This window comes from Saccopteryx bilineata, chromosome 3 (assembly GCF_036850765.1).
Source record: "Saccopteryx bilineata isolate mSacBil1 chromosome 3, mSacBil1_pri_phased_curated, whole genome shotgun sequence".
NCBI classification, from domain to species: Eukaryota; Metazoa; Chordata; class Mammalia; order Chiroptera; family Emballonuridae; genus Saccopteryx; species Saccopteryx bilineata.
This window is the reverse complement of record NC_089492.1, coordinates 35,589,145-35,606,197: the sequence shown is the minus strand read 5'-3', so window position 1 is coordinate 35,606,197 and position 17,053 is coordinate 35,589,145. Positions and strand designations below refer to the sequence as shown.

The 17,053-nt window shown below is 38.0% G+C and overlaps 1 protein-coding gene and 1 pseudogene across 7 annotated transcripts in view; one reads left to right on the top strand and one right to left on the bottom strand.

The window, feature by feature from the left end:
* The window catches only part of RGS22 (regulator of G protein signaling 22), a 218,212-nt gene that overhangs the window by 134,670 nt on the left and 66,489 nt on the right, over positions 1 to 17,053 (bottom strand). For all 7 annotated transcript variants that reach the window (XM_066265963.1, XM_066265965.1, XM_066265966.1 and 4 more), the window contains one exon: positions 9,879 to 10,053. In XM_066265963.1, coding sequence (XP_066122060.1) covers positions 9,879 to 10,053 — 175 coding nt within the window. The remainder of the gene's footprint in view (positions 1 to 9,878; positions 10,054 to 17,053) is intronic.
* On the top strand, positions 14,964 to 16,610 carry LOC136328498 (nuclear speckle splicing regulatory protein 1 pseudogene; annotated as a pseudogene).

Below are 17,053 nucleotides of genomic sequence, written 5' to 3'. Positions count from 1 at the left end.
CTAAACTATCTAAGATGTGTATTTTTATACTAATTATCACAGGGTGAGTCAGAGCATGGCATCCTCCCTGAACATTAATGTGTTCATCAGCAAGAAACCCAGAACTTTTACTGTCCTGGTGTAATTGATTAACTCACTGGTTGTGTGATTGACCTCAGTTTCCATTTCTCTTCCCCTTCCCAAGTACCAACCTTCTAATCACATGGTTGGGTTTTATTTTTCCTTTTTAAGAATATTTTTAATTCTTTCTATTGAATTTATTGGGGTGACACTAGTTAACAAAATTATACAGGTTTCAGGTGCACATTCTAAACTCATCTGTTCACTATATTTAGTGTCAAGTCTCCATCCATCACCATTTATCCCTCCTACCCTCCTTCACAGACCTACATCCCCTGTCTCCCTAGAAATCCCCAGACTGCTGCCTACATTCAAGAGAGTTTTCTCTTTTTTTTCTTTTTTGTTCAATTCCTCTGCCTCACACACCTCCCAAGACAGCTGACAACCAGCTATCTTTGAGTCTGTTTTCTACTTTGCTTGTTAGCTCATTTTGTTCATTAGATTTCAGATATTAGTGAATTCATATGGTACTTGGCTTTCTCTGACTAGCTTATTTTACTTAGCATAATAATCTCCAGGTCCATCCATGCTGTTACAAAGAGTAAGATTTCCTCTTTTTTATGGCCAAGTACTACTCTATTGTGTAAATGTACTACAGCTTTCTTATTCACTCATCCACTATTGGACACTTGGGCTGCTTCCAAATCTTGGCTATTGTAAATAACACTGCAATAAACATAGGAGTGCATATATTCTTTTAAATTAGTGTTTTGGAACTCTGGATAAATTTCCAGAGTGGAATTACTAGGTCACAAAGCAGTTCCATTTTTTTTAAGTGAAAAAAAGGGAGATAAAGAGGCAGACTCCCGCATGTGCCCAGACTGGGATCCACCCAGCAACCCATCTGTGGACAATGCTCAAATCAACTGAGCTATTTTTAGGACCTGAGGCTGATGGACTCTGACCAACCAAGCTATCCTCAGTGCCCTGGGCTCAGGTGTGGCAAACAGTTTTTGCACCCAGGCCAGATTAGAAAGAAAACTTTTTTCATGGACCAGATGAAATATTAAAATTAAAAAATATTAAATACAAAAACAATTCGTTTAAGTAAGCAAAATTTTATTATGTAATTTCTTTATGAATAAATGTGAGTGAAAAAAATTTTAATATACAATATTATTCTAATAAAAATATAATTACAGGCCTGACCTGTGGTGGCGCAGTGGATAAAGCGTTGACCTGGGAATGCTGAGGTTGCCAGTTCAAAACCCTGGGCTTGCCTGGTCAAGGCACATATGGGAGTTGAAGCTTCCTGCTCCTCCCCCCTTCTCTCTCTCTCTCTCTGTCTCTCTCTCTCTCCTCTAAAAAAATGAATAAATAAATAAAAATAATTAAAAAATATATATAATTACATATCATATAAATATCCAAACTGTATCACAATCAATCAAAACAATATTTAATTAATAGAATGAGCCTGAAGGGGTTATATCACAAATAAAACAATTATTCCATTTTACAACCAGCCTGGACATGTTTTCAGTTATCAACTGCAGCTATTGTCTATGCCACAATGCCACTTGATTCAGCATATTTGACCACAAAAATAACTAATTGTTTGACCTCAGGTGCGCACTGGCAAACTTGGCCTAAAAGAATGTGGGTTTCACATCGCCGCTAAATGTCAAACAGTTCATATCGAGTACAGACGAGTACAAAAGTTGTAAATCTTTATAATGGAATTTTTTAAAAAAATAAAGAAATATCATGAATCCATTTGTAATGCCAGTATCCACGGCCACCATCACAGCTTCCTGGCCCATGCAGGTTCGCATTGAATTTGGACAGATGGTAAAGAAACAACAGAGCCAAAAACTGGTGGACCATCATCTTTAATCCTAGCTTGCACCCGGCGGGCAAGAAATACACACATTGGGCTCCAAAACCCACTTATTCAGTGCTCACAAAACTACTGACTTAGATCTGAGTTTCCTAGAGTCAAAGGTTTCTAACTCACCAGACTTATTCACCTGTTCCCCATCTCCTTCCTTCTCCCTGCACAAACTCTGCACAAACTGGCTTCTTACTCAGCACTCCACCATCTTGGCTGCTTCTCCTGGCGTCCTCCATATTGCCTCTCTCTTCTCTTCTCTCTGCTCTCTCCTCTAATGCTAATCTCAGGAACTGAGCAAGAGCAAGCTCCCGGTCTGCCCCCATTTTATAGTGTAGAAATCCAAACCTTTAATCCAATATACAAATAGGGAAGGTCACTTATCTGAGGCATGATGGGATTGCACCACCCCACATCAAAAAGGGTGGGAAAGGCTTAGTCCTAAAACCAAGCCCCAGGCTACAAGGACCATGCCTGCCCACAGCCCACCTTAACACACATTAATATTATCATGCCCATTCCAAGCAAGAAGAGCAACTAATATCATCTGGGCAATGGGCTTCCATGTGGGCAGCGCCATTTTTAACAAAGTGAGCATAATATATTTTATCTGCCCAACACCATTCGACCAATTATTGAAAGTTAACCCTAGATTAGTCACATGTGAAATTCTTTTCCACGTATCACTATCTTCTTAAATATCTTGATTTCCAATAATCAAAAACTCTTCCGCTTCTGAGTAGCTGAGATTTTAAAGTAATGGAGAATATTAAAAATTTAATCATGGGCCACATAAACTCATTCTGCGGGCCGTATGTTGGCCATGCCTGCCTGGGCTGATGCTTAAACCAACTGAACCACAGGCTGCAGGAGGGGAAGAGGGAGAGGAAAAAGAGAAGGAGGGGAGGAAAGCAGATGGTCACTGCTCTTGTGTGTCTTGACTGGGAATTGAACCCGGGATGTTCATACATGAGGCTGATGCTCTATCCACTGAGCCAACTTGCCAAGAGCTCCGTTTTTTAATTTTTTGAGGTAATTTCATACTGCTTCCCATAGTGGCTACACCAATCTGCATTCTCACTAACCGTGTATGAGAGTTCTCTTTTTATCCACATCTTTTCCAACAATTGTTGTTTATTGCTTTAGTAATGATAGCCATTCTGACAGATGTGAAGTGATATTTCATTGTAGTTTTAATTCACATTTTTTCTATGACTAGTGCTGTTGAGTATCTTTTCATATATCTGTTAGACATCTGTATGTCCTCTGTGAAGAAGTGTCTATTGTGGTACTTTGCCCACTTTTTAATTGGATTGTTTGTTTTTTCAGTGTTGAGTTTTATAAGTTCTTTATAATTTTGGATATTAACCCCTTATCAGATGTACCATTGGCAAATATGTTCTCCTGTTAAGTGGGTTGTCTTTTCATTTTGTTGATGGTTTGCTTTGCTGTACAAAACTTTTTAGTTTGATGTAGTCCCAGTTGTTTATTTTTTAATTTTGATTTCCTTGCCAAGGGAGGTATATCAGATAAATATTGCTAAAAGAAGTGTCCAACATTTTACTGCCTATGTTTTCTTCTAGGATTTTTGTGTCTTCGAGTCTAATGTGTAAGTCTTCTGTATATTTTGAGTTTATGCTTGTGTATGGTGTAAGAAGGTGGTCTAATTTCTTTTTTTTTTTTTTGCATGTATCTGTCTCTTTTCCAACACCATTTATGCAATAGACTATCTTAACTTCATTACATATTCTTACCTCCATGTCAAATATTAACTGACTATAAAGGTGAGGGTTTATTACTGGGGTCTCTATTCTAGTCCATCTATCTACGTGTCTGTTTTTATGCCAGGGCATTGCTGTTTTAATTACTACAGCCTTGTAGCATCATTTAATGTCAGGTAGAGTGATTTTTTCAACTTTGTTCTTCTTTCTCAAGATCACTGGTGCTACTCAGATCTTTTGTGGTTTCATATACATTTTTGGAATATTTGTTCTAATTCTGTGAAATATGCCACTGATATCTTGATAGAAATTGTGTTGAATCTATGGATTGCTTTGGGTAATATGGACATTTTAATGATATAAATTCTATCTATCCATGAACATGGTATATACTTCCACTTATTTATATTAGCTTTTTTTTTTTTCTTCTTCAATTTATTCCTTCAGTGTCTTATAATTCTCAGAGTATAGGTCCTTTATATCCTTGGTTAAATTTATTATTCCCAGGTATTTTATTCTTTTTGAAGCAATTGTGAGTGGGATTGTTTTACTAGTTTCCCTTTTGATAGTTCATTATTGGTGTATAAAAATGCAATAGATTTCTGGATATTTATTTCATATCCTGCTACTTCACTGAATTTGTTTATCAGTCAGAGTAGTTTTCTGGAGGAATCTTTAGGGTTCTCTATGTAGAGTACCAGGTCATTTGCAAATAATGACAGTTTTACTTCTTCCTTTCAAATTTGAATGTTTACTATTTCTTTCCCTTGTCTGATTGCTGTGGCTAAGACTTCTTGTGTTATGTTGAATAAGAGTGGGGAAAGTAGACATCTCATTCCCAATCTTAAAAGAAATGCCTGTAGCTTTTGCTCATTGAGTATGATGTTGGCTATGGATTTGTCACATATGGCCTTTATTATGTTGAGGTATGTCCCCTCTATTCCCACTTTGCTGAGAGTTGTTATCATAAATGGGTGCTGAATTTTCTCAAATTTTCTGCATCCATTGATGTAATCATGTGGTTTTTAATCCTTCATTTTGTTTATTTGGTGTATCGCATTTATTGATGTGTAGATATTGTACCAACCTTGCATCCCCAGAATAAAGCCCACTTAATCATGGTGTATGATCTTTTTACTGTATTGCTGTTTTTGGTTTGCTAATATTTTCTTGAGGATTTTAACATCTATGTTCATCAGGGTTGTTGGCCTATAATTTTCTTCCTTTGTAGTGTCTTTGTCTGGTTTTAGAATTAGGATGATACTGGCCTCAGAAAGTGAGCTTCGGAGACTTCCTTCCTCTTTGTCTGGAATATTTTTAGAAGAATAGATACTAGTTCTTTGAATGTTTGGTAAATTCACTTGTGAAGCCATCTGGACCAAGACTTTTTTCTGTTGGGAGTTCTTTATTTTTGGGGGTTTTTTTTCTCCTTCAATTTTATTAGTTGTAATCTGTCTATTTAGATTCTGATTCTCATAGATTCAGTTTTGGAAAATTGCATGTCTCTAGAAATCTATTTGTTTCTTTCATATTGTCAAACTTGTTGGCATATAGTTGTTCATAATATTGTTTTACAATCTTTTGTATTTATTTGGTGTCAGTTGTTGCTTCTTCTCTTTCATTTCTGATTTTATTTATGTGGGTCATCTCCCTTTTTTTCTTGATGAGTCTGATTAAAGGTTTCTCAATCTTGTTTATCTTTACAAGGAACCAGCTCTCGGTTTGATCGATCTTTTGTCTTACTTTTTAAACTCTATTTCATTCCTTTCTGTTCTGATACTTATTATTTCTTCCACCTACTTACTTTGGCCCTTTTTTCCTTGGTCCTTTAGGTGTAAAATTAGATTTTTTGAGATTTTTTTGATTGTTTGTTTCTTGAAGTAAACCTGTAATGCTATGAATTTCCCTTTTAGGATTGCTTGCACCTTGTCCCATAAAATTTGGGTTGTTGTGTTCTCATTTTTGTTTCTTTTGATAAGATATCTTTTGATTTCCTGCTTGACCTCATTATTAACCCATTCATTGTTTGTTAACACTTTATTTAGTTTCCATGTCTCTGTGTGTTTTTCAGTTTCTTTCCTGTGATTGATTTCTAGTTTCATACTATTATGGTCAGAGAAGATGCTTGATACGATTTCAATCTTATTAAATTTATTGAGACTTGTTTTTGCCCTAACATGTGCTCTACCGAAGAAAATGATCCATGTGCACTTAAAAAGAATATATATTCTGCTGCTTTGGAATAAAATGCTCTGAAGATATCAATTAAATTCATCTGATCTAGTCTGTCATTTAAGGCCCCTGTTTCCTTGTCCAAAAGATCTATTCATTGAAGTCAATGGGGTGTTAAAATCCCCTACTATTACTGTATTACTGTCACTCCCTTCATGTTCATCAAGACTTGCTTTACATATGTAGGTAATCCTATGTTGGGTGCATAAATGTTTACAAGGGTTGTATTCTCTTGTTTGCTCCTTTTATCATTATGTAGTGTCCTTCTTTATCTCTTACTACAGCCTTTGTTTTAAAGTATATTTTGTCAGCTATAAGTATTGCAATCCCAGCTTTTTTTGTTTCCAATGCATGAAATATTATTTTCTATCTTTTTACTTTTAGTAAAGTGTGTATTTTTGTTGTGAGGTAGGTCTCTTGTAGACAACATATAGATGGGTCTGTTTTCTTATCTGTTCATCTGCTCTATTTTGTGTCTTGCAGGGGTCCCCAAACTTTTTACACAGAGGGCCAGTTCACTGTCCCTCAGACCGTTGGAGGGCCGCCACATACAGTGCTCCTCTCACTGACCACCAATGAAAGAGGTGGCCCTTCCGGAAGTGCGGTGGGGGGCCGGATAAATGGCCTCAGGGGGCTGCATGCGGCCCGCGGGCCGTAGTTTGGGGACGCCTGGATTAGAGCATTTAAGCCATTTACATTTAAAGCAATTATTGATAGGTGTGTATTTATTGCCATCCATTTTATTCTTTTAATTATGTTCCTCTGTTTTGTGTTCCTTCTTTTTTTCTCCTTATTACAGCATGCCCTTTAACATTTCTTATACTACTGGCTTGGTGGTAACTCCTCTGGTTTTTTTCTTGTCTGGGAATCCCTTTATTTTTTCCTTCAATTTTTAAATGACAGCCTTTCTGGCTAAAGCGATTTTGGTTATATGTTCTTGCTTTTCATCATGTTGAATATTTCATGCCAATCCCTCTGGCCTGCAATGTTTCTGTTGAGAAATCAGCTGACAGATTTTTTAGTTTCCTTGTAGAATACTGACTTTCTCTTCTGGCTTTTAAAATTCTCTCTCTGTCTTATCCTTTGCCATTTAACTATGGTGTGTCTTGGTATGGGTCTTTGTGGATTCATCTCTTTTGGGACTCTCTGCACTTACTGAATTTGTGAGTCTTTTTCCTTCACCAGGTTAGGGAAGTTTTTGGTCATTATTTCTTCAAATAGGTTCTCAATCACTTGCTCTCTCTCTTCTTTTTCTGGTACCCCTATGTTACAGATGTTATATGCTTCATGTTGTCCCAAAGGTCCCTTAAACTATCTTCATTTTTTTATCAATTTTTAGAGTGAAAGGAAGGGTGATAGACAAAGACAGAGAGAATCATAGATCTGTTGTTTCATTTATTCATATCACCATTGGTTGATTCCACAGTGTGAAAAGCTCTGCAGGTGCTGAGCACATGAAACAGAATTTGCCTGAGCAGGGTTTGATGCTTGCCAAGATCTCCCTTTGGATATGTTGCTTGTGAAGCTAATTAGATCATGCTCTGATGTCTAAAACTAGGCACTGAATGTGTTGATTTTGAACCTCTAGGGAAGGACTCTGGTTCAGATAAATAAATGATACTGCTTTTGACTGGCCTTCAGCAACCTGTTTGGAGCTACAAGGATTCCACAGTTTGTGGCTGAGTCTGTTGAGCCTGGGTGCACATGGGAAGAATCAAGATCTTAACTGAAGCCAGCTTTTACCAGCTCAAGGCCTGGGGGCAGGTCAGCAGAAGTCCCAAAGTGCCCCAAGATCTGCCTCCATCTTGTTTTGCCTTCTGGCTGTTTGATGGACTTGGTCACTGAAAAGCCTTTGGCTGTATTCCTTAACAAGACCTAAATTCCACAGTTGGAGTGAAGAAGGAGTCCAGAGGGTGGGGCTATTGCTTTCTCCCACACTGATAACACAGGGAGGGGAGTATTACACCCAAGAAAGATGGCACCTGAAGTATGGAAAATTAATGTAGCACAGGGATCCTGGCTGCTGTCTTTCATCTGTCTCCCCAGAGCAACTCTTATGCAACTCTAGTCTGCTCCACCTTCCCTTTGCTGGAGCCCAGTAGCTGCAAACAAAATTTTATGTGTTGCCCCTTTAAGAGAGTGCCTGCTTCTGTGCAGACTTCCATCTCTTCCTGACAGACAAGAATCCCACTGCTTTTCACCGCCAGATGTTATGTGGGCACTTCTTCCCAGATCTGTTGCTATTGATTGTGTAGGCTGGCTTGGTGTTTAGGCCCGACACTTCTCAGGGGTATCTTCCCAAGCTGAAATATCCCTCTAGAATCTCAGCTGCTGCCCATAAGAGTGGGACCAGCCCTTTGCACATCTCTGCCCTTCCTACCAGTCTCAATGTGGCTACTTGTTTAGATCCTTGGTTACAAGATTTCTCCTCAGCCATTCCTCAGTTGGTTATTCAGGATGATTGTTCTATAATTCAGTTGTAGTTCCAGATTGGTCCTGGGAGGAGGTGAATATAGCTTCCACCTACACTTCTGCCATTAAAATGTGTGTTGACTTGGTGACTAGGTCACTAAATTACATGGGCTAATAGGAAAGATTAGATTTATCAATGGAGTGGCATACAAAAAAGGCAACAAGGTCAAAGGTCAGGAAAATGTCAAGACAATGGTAAGAAACCAATAGTGCACTAAAGTGACAATAACACGAAGTGTGGTCCCAAAACCAGCAGCAAGAACATCACCTGAGAGGGAATTAATTAGGAATGCAAATTCTTGGGCCCAGATATACTGAATTATTTTTTAGGATTTTACAGAGAGAGGAGAGGTGGGGAGAGTGAAAAGTGTCAACTCATAATTGCTTCACTTTAGTTGTTCATTGATTGCTTATCATACGTGCTTTAACTGGGCAAGCTCAGAGTTTTGATCCAGCGACTAGCATTGCAGGTCGATGCTTTATCCACTGTGCCACCACAGGCCGGGTGACATACTAAATCTTAATCTCCAGATGGAACCCAGGCATCTCTGTTTCAAAAGCTCATCAGATGACTCTTCCATATACTGAAGAATTACCAGCCTATAGCAGTGCTTTGAATACATGTCACCTAGAAATTCTATTGAAATGTAGTTTCTAAAAGGTGATTCTAATGTTCAGACAAGTTGAGAATCTCAGTTCTAAGCCAAGCCCCTAATTTTACAAAGTGACTTTGACCCATTCCAGATCAATTAAATCATAGTCTCTGAAGGTGGGATTTGGGCATCAGTATATTTTAAAAGTTCTCTATGTGGTTCTAATTAAACCTAAAGTTAAAAAACACTGACAGAAAAATTGTAAAATCTCTCCAGCTCTAAAACACTACTTGTTAAAGTAAAACTTCTCAAACTATATTATACATCTTCCTGTTTTTAAAATAAGATGTCCTGAATATAATCTCTTTTAAGGGGGCTGTTTGTGACTATGGCTAATAACAGTATTCTGTCACACATTTAAAGGGAATTAAGATTAATAACGCTTTTTATTTCTGAAATGCAGATCGTAGCTACAGTTATTGCATCTCTGTGTCAAAGTACCTAGCAGTATGTATTTCTACTGTATAAAGTTAGTTAACTTTTCTTCTCTTTCTGGACTTTTCCCTCCCTTATCTTTTTGTACTACTTTAATCTTCTTCAGTGTAAAATAATGCTCACTATATTAATTCTGTTGTTGCTACTTCTCACTCATTTGTTTAATTTATATTTATTAAGCAACTATTATGTGCCAGGCACTATTTTATGCACTGGGATGAATACTTAACAAAGAAAAATCCCTTATATTCTAGTAGCAGGTGAATGAGAATAAATGAATTATATGGTTAAAAGTACAATAAAGCAAATAAAATAGAGCAGAGGATAAAACTTAAGTATTAGTATACAAAACTCACACATGAACAGTTTATTATAAGCTTAATAAAGAGATCAAAGAAACAATGTACACCCTACCTGCGTATCAGATATCTGTGGAATGCAAGATTTAGGTCTCAATGGCAAAAGGGTTGCCATTTGTGGAAAAGGGTCAACATCCTTTCTTGGTTTCTCTTGACGGAGATGCCACAATTTCAGTTCAGCGCTAGCATGTTTTGCTGAGCTTGAATGAGTAAAACAGAATCTTGGTGCCCTAGTGAGAGGAAAAGAAATATAAGATTAAACTACACAATAAGCCTCAAAAAATCAATAGATTACAAAGTGTATAATACCTATGCTCACAATTACCAGTCTTGCCATCTATCTCCTTTTCTAATAATTTCTTATTTTTACACTGCCTAGCTTTAAACAAACTTTTTATGATACATCAATAGCCTGAAATCATATTCATTCAATAAAGAGGCAATGTACACTTATATAAAGAAAAAATAATTTAAAATTACATTAAAATTATAATCTACATTATAAAAAAAGTCTATATACCTAGTAGATGAAGGAAGTTTTAAAACTACCTTACAGGCCCTGGCCGGTTGGCTCAGTGGTAGAGCGTCAGCCTGGCGTGTGGGGGACCCGGGTTTGATTCCCGGCCAGGGCACATAGGAGAAGGACCCATTTGCTTCTCCACTCCCCCCCTTCCTCTCTCTCTCTTCCCCTCCCACAGTGAGGCTCCATTGGAGCAAAGATGGCCAGGGCGCTGGGGATGGCTCCTTGGCCTCTGCCCCAGGTGCTAGAGTGGCTCTGGTCGCAGCAGAGCAAAGCCCCAGAGGGCAGAGCGTCGCCCCCTGGTGGGCAGAGCGTCGCCCCCTGGTGGGCGTGCCGGGTGGATCCCGGTCGGGCGCATGCGGGAGTTTGTCTCTCCCCGTTTCCAGCTTCAGAAAAATAAATAAATAAAATAAATAAATAAATAAAATAAAATGCTTCTTTAAAAAAAAACAAAAACTACCTTACAGTTTCTAATAAAATGAACACAATATGTACCTGTGATCATTTTAATAGAGTTTTATATTTATTTATACTACTTAATAAAAATTGGTGGATGAAATTAACACTTTTAAATATATAAACATTTTATAATACTTAAATATACTGTTGTGGCTTATGATTCATATGATTTATTTTCAAGCCTTAAATTTGAAGGTAAGAATTTTATAATAATTTATATAAATTAAAGACCAACACCACTGCCAGAAACTTTGGGAAAAGAATATTTGGCGCACTATCAAGGCCACACTTTACTGGAGGGACATCCTGGCATTCAGTCTGAGGGCTCTTTACTGGCTATAGAGTTAACTCCAACTGTCAGGGGCTGTTTCTAATTGTTGGTTTTTCTCCAAATGCCATAGCCCAAAGACTAATTCTCACTCCCTATTTCATATCCTGAAATAAAACTGCCTCTCATTAAAATAGGTTGTAGGTTCGATTCCCAGCCAGGGCACACAGGAGAAGCGCCCATTTGCTTCTCCACCCCTCCGCCGCGCTTTCCTCTCTGTCTCTCTCGTCCCCTCCCGCAGCCAAGGCTCCATTGGAGCAGAGATGGCCCGGGCGCTGGGCATGGCTCTGTGGCCTCTGCCTCAGGCGCTGGAGTGGCTCTGGTCGCAACATGGCGATGCCCAGGATGGGCAGAGCATCGCCCCCTGGTGGGCAGAGCGTCGTCCATGGTGGGCGTGCCGGGTGGATCCCGGTCGGGCGCATGCGGGAGTCTGTCTGACTGTCTCTCCCCGTTTCCAGCTTAAAAAGAAAAAAAAAAAAGAAAAAAAAATAGGTTGTAATATGAACACAGGTTAGGAATGGAAGACAATCCAAATTTAATAATTAGTTTGGGATCAGAAAGCACCCTATTCAGATATGGGTGGTCACTCTACACTATATTTTAGAACCTTTATGTGCAGACCTGAAAATATTCAAAATTACCTTTTATTTGCTTGTCAGCCAGTAAGTGGACATATATATATAAGATCCTTACTAAATAAATCATACTGGCCAGGAAATCTAGGTGTTTAAAATTTCTAACTCCCATCATTATGCTATATTCATGTGACCCCATGAGTCTCTGCTACTCCTGACATTTAAATCTTGTGTTCCTGCCTGACCAGGCAGTGGCGCAGTGGATAGAGCGTTGGATTGAGATGCGGAGGACCCAGGTTCGAGACCCCAAGGTCACCAGCTTGAGCGCAGGCTCATCTGGTTTGAGCAAAGCTTACCAGCTTGGACCCAAGGTCGCTGGCTTGACCAAAGGGTTACTCGGTCTGCTGAAGGCCCATGGTTAAGGCACATATGAGAAAGCAATCAATGAACAACTAAGGTGTTGCAACGAAAAACTAATGATTGATGCTTCTCATCTCTCTCTGTTCCTGTCTGTCCGTCCCTATCTTTCCCTCTCTCTGACTCTGTCTCTGTAAAAAAAAAAAAAATTTAAATCTTGCATTCCTATTTCATTCATTAATTTTTATCAGCTGCTATGTGAATCCATCAAATATTGTAGAATAAATTTTACAGTCAATCCTAAATTGGTGCTGCATTATTTTTTCATGTTTCATCATACAATTCCTCATAAACATTGAATTGTATACATCTTAATTCTCAACTCTAGAGAGTGGAAGAAGATATTTGCCATATAATACCATCAAAGAAACTGTATTCAGTGTGTGTGTATGGGGGGGGGGGGGGCACGCACACATGCACATATATCTCCCAACAGAAAAATGGGCAAAGAAGAAAAACAGGCAATTCATGAAAACTGAAATCTAAATGACCAATAAACATTGAAAAGGTTATCAACTCACTAGTAGTCAGGAAAATGCAAGTTAAAATCACAGACATTAATGATACACTATTCACAGTCAAAAATTTTAAAGTCTAATAATATTATATTTTACTATGGATTTGTAGCAATGAGTACTCTCAGATTCTGTTTTTGGGAGCATAAATTGGTGAAACTTCCTTTGAAAAATGGTATGTATTTAAGAATATATATTACATATAAGTATGAAAAGTATATGCATTGCTACTGGTGGTAAAAAGTAGGAAACAACCCAAATGGTAAAAAACAGCAAATAAATTATGGTATATTCATGCAATGGGACACTATATACAGCAATGAAAATCAATAAAACTCTTAAATGCAATTATAGAAGAATCTCACAAACGCTTATAGAAGACACAAAAAATGTATATAACATGATTCCTTTTATACAAACTTATATAGCAGATGAAAATATATGCTAAGAGCTTTATTTTCATACATGGTTGGTAAAACTATAAAAAAAAAAAAGCAAGAAGATGAAAATCACAAAAGTCAGGACAGTGGTTACCTCTGAGGGAGAGTAAGGATATTTGATCAGGAGGGGACCTTCATCGGTCTTGGCAATTTTTTTCCTCAGCCTACATGGTGGTTAAAAAAGTGTTTGCTTTATAATATTTATTAAACTGTTTGTGCTTTCAGTTTGAAAGTTAAAAAGTACAACATATTTTGCTAGATCAAGAAAAAAGGTAAGAGAGGATTCTGGGGAAATGGCAATGTCAGCAATATTGTTTTTCTACCTTTCAGAATCCCTTCATAAAAACAGGACAATTAGATAGCAAAACCAAACACTCATGGGCAAAATATACAACAAAACTTAATATGAGAAGGTATTCCCACAAATACCACACAACAAGCAGGAGGCTAGGGATGATTGTTAGCCAAAGGCCTGCAGGGCATTGGTGTGCCGGTGAGAGGAAGTATCTGATGGACCTGAAAATGGAAGAGTACTGAAATAACCAGAAAAGCACACACCACGCTAATTTGAGATAAGCAGTTGAGAACGGAAAGGCTTTTACCCTCTCTAATACCGAGTGAGTATGCATAAAATTCAACCACAGTTCTATTTACCAACTGGAAAGCTAAGCTTAAAAATATATGTGCTATATGTGATACATACAACAGTTTTGATGCATCATGCTTCAATGGCATTATGCTGACCAACAAAGGTCTTTGGTGTAAAACTTATTTGTAACCCTTCGTTTAGAGACAGTCCTCCAATACACCAGTGTCCAGAAAAAATCACATGTGATTAACTTCCGAATTTCTCTTGCAACTTTTCTTTCTTGTCTTCATGATCTGCTGTTGCTTGGTTTGTCTTTTCTTTTTTCCAGTGAATTCCAGTCTTAATAATTGAGTATGATAACTTGAATTTGTAAAAGCTGCATGTTCTATTTGTGCCTCCAATCCCAGTTCATCACCACAAGGCTCACTCTGTTCTCTTCTATATTTGTAACTAACTCTCTTCCACATCAGTGAGAATTCTGCTTATCAGTATCGACAATAGTTTTACTTACTGGTTTATTACAAAAGAATATAATTTAGCAACAACCAGGTGGAAGAGATGCAGAGGGCAAGGTCTAGGGCAGTGTACAGAGCATCTGCACCCTCTGAGTGCACCATGCTCCCTAAATCTCCATGAGTTCACAAAGCAGAAGATCTGAAAGACCCTTTAAGAAATCTTTGGTAAACTTGCCTTTGAAAAGATAGGTTAAAGAGTGGGAGAAATATTTGCAAAGTACATATCTGACTAAGCACTAGTATCTAGAATATAAAAATAACTCTAAAACTCAACAGGAAAGAAAACAATCCAATTAGAAATGGACAAAACGCATGAACAGATATTCCACTAAAGAGGATGCTTAAATATCAAATAAGGACATAAAAAGATGTTCAGCACTGTTGACCTTTGTAGAATTGCAAAGTAAAACCACAATAAGGTATCACTACACACCTATTAGATTGACTAAAATAGAAAAATTATGACACTAAACAATGGCAAGAAAAACTGCTAGTAAAAATGTAAAATGGCACATCATCAACTCTGTCAAACAGTTTGGCAGTTTCTTTTAAAATAAAAATGAATTTACTATACAGCCCACTAATTTCATTGTTGGACACTTATCCCAGGGAAATGAAGACTTATGTTCATGCAGAAACATGTATACAAACATTCATAGTTTTATCACAAATAGCAAAACCAAAAAACAAAAACAAGCCCAATATCCTTCAATGGGTGAAGATACATCATATTTCCCCAGGTATAAGACACACTCTTGACGTTCAATGGAGACGGGAGCAAGATGGTGATTCCGGGCAGGCAGTATGGGCTTATTTTGCCAAAGAAAGCACAGCAGTTGCTCCCTGTTTTGCAAAAACCATCAGAGTTTGGGAATGATTCTGATGATGATGAGGCCTCCGTGAGTGAAAGCCTTCAGAGGGAAGCTGCTAAAAAGCAAGCAATGAAACAGACCAAACTGGAAATCCAGAAGGCCCTTGCTGAAGATTCCACTGTATATGAATATGACAGTATTTATGATGAAATGCAGAAAAAAAGGGAAGAAAGTAATCCCAAACTGCTTTTGGGAAAAGACCGGAAGCCCAAGTATATTCACAACTTACTAAAAGCAGTTGAGATAAGAAAAAAGGAAAAGGAAAAAAGAATGGAAAAGAAAATACAGAGAGAATGAGAAATGGAAAAAGGAGAATTTGATGATAAAAAGGCATTTGTGACATCTGCTTATAAGAAAAAACTGCAAGAGAGAGCCGAAGAGGAGGAAAGAGAAAAGAGGGCTGCTGCACTGGAAGCACGTTTGGATGTAACCAAACAGAAAGATCTAAGTGGATTTTTATAGGCATTTGTTAAATCAAGCAGTTGGTGAAGAGGAAGTACCTACATGCAGCTTTCGTGAAGCTAGGTCTGGAATAAAGAGAAATCAAGGGGTTATTCTGATGAAGTAAGTTCAGAGAACAGACTACCACATGAGAAATGCATTCTCCAGACTGTTGTGAAAGAAGAGGAAAATCCAGATGCAGACAGTGACATTGATGCTGACAGCAGTGAGGATGATGAAATGGAAGAAAATAAAGTGAACTGCAGAAGGGAAAAGAACATAGAGACCTCTGAGAATCACTCCAGGCATCACAGGAATCGAGCCCACTCACGGTCATCTAGTGAAGAAAGAGAACAAAAAGCCCACACAAGAAGTTCCAAGTCCAGAGGACATGAGAAAAGGGAAGATCAACACCAAGACCGACAACGCAGGGACCAGGAGAATTATTACACTGACCGTGATTACCGAAAAGAAAAGGATTCCCATAGGCACAGAGAAATCAGTCATAGAGATTCCCACTGGAAGAGGCATGAGCAAGAAGATAAACTGAGGAGAACTGATCAAAGAGAAAGAAATGACAGAGAATGGAAAAAGGGAGAAAAACAGAGAGAAGTATCCCACAAGAGAACAAGAAAAAGATAGACAACAAAATGATCATAACCAACACAATGAGAAAGGAGCAGAGAAGGAAGAGAAAAGCAAAGAAAAGAACATATGAAAACAAGGAGAGAAAGATATGAAAACAGAGATAGAGAGAAACAAGAAGTAAATGTTCATTCTTCAGAAAGAAAGCAAGACAGAAAGGAAAGCAGCCCGGATTCTAGGGCAAAGGATAGGTTTCTTGACTAGGAAAGATCCGACAAAATGAGAACCATGGAAAAGGACAAAGAAAGAAACTCAGAGAAACTCAATAGTTCTGAAACATCACTAGGTGCAAAACAGAGAATCACAGATGAATGTCAAGAGACGGGCAAAGAAGAGAGACCACATGAGGCAGTGAACAAGTTTGCAAAACGGAGCAATGAAGAAACTGTGATACCAGCTAGAGATAGGTACTTAACCAGGCAGATGGCACATGTTAATGCAAAGACATATATTGAGAAAGAAGATGATTGACTTCCTGGAACATGCTGTGTGAGCACATACAGGACTGTGTTAACAGCAGTGAAATGTATTTTCGATATTCATTATTGGTTTGGAGTTAAGTCAAAATAAATTATAAAAAAAAAAAAAAAAAAAAAGACACACTGGCCCACAGACTAATCCACGAAGTTTGATTAGTCTGCGGGCCGCACAAAATTGGTGGGCGGGCCGCGAGTTTGAGACCCCTGGCTTACAGCATTTAAAAAATGTTTATTGAAATGATAAATCTGTAACTTCACACACACACAGACACACACACACACCAATCTGATGACATACCAACCAAAGGTCAAGTGTAGAAAGATGTGCTCACAAAGTTAAAATGGAACTTTTTATTTATTTATTTATTTATTCCTGTGACAGAGACACAGAGAGAAACAGGCAGAAAGGGAGAGAGATGAGAAGCATCAATTCCT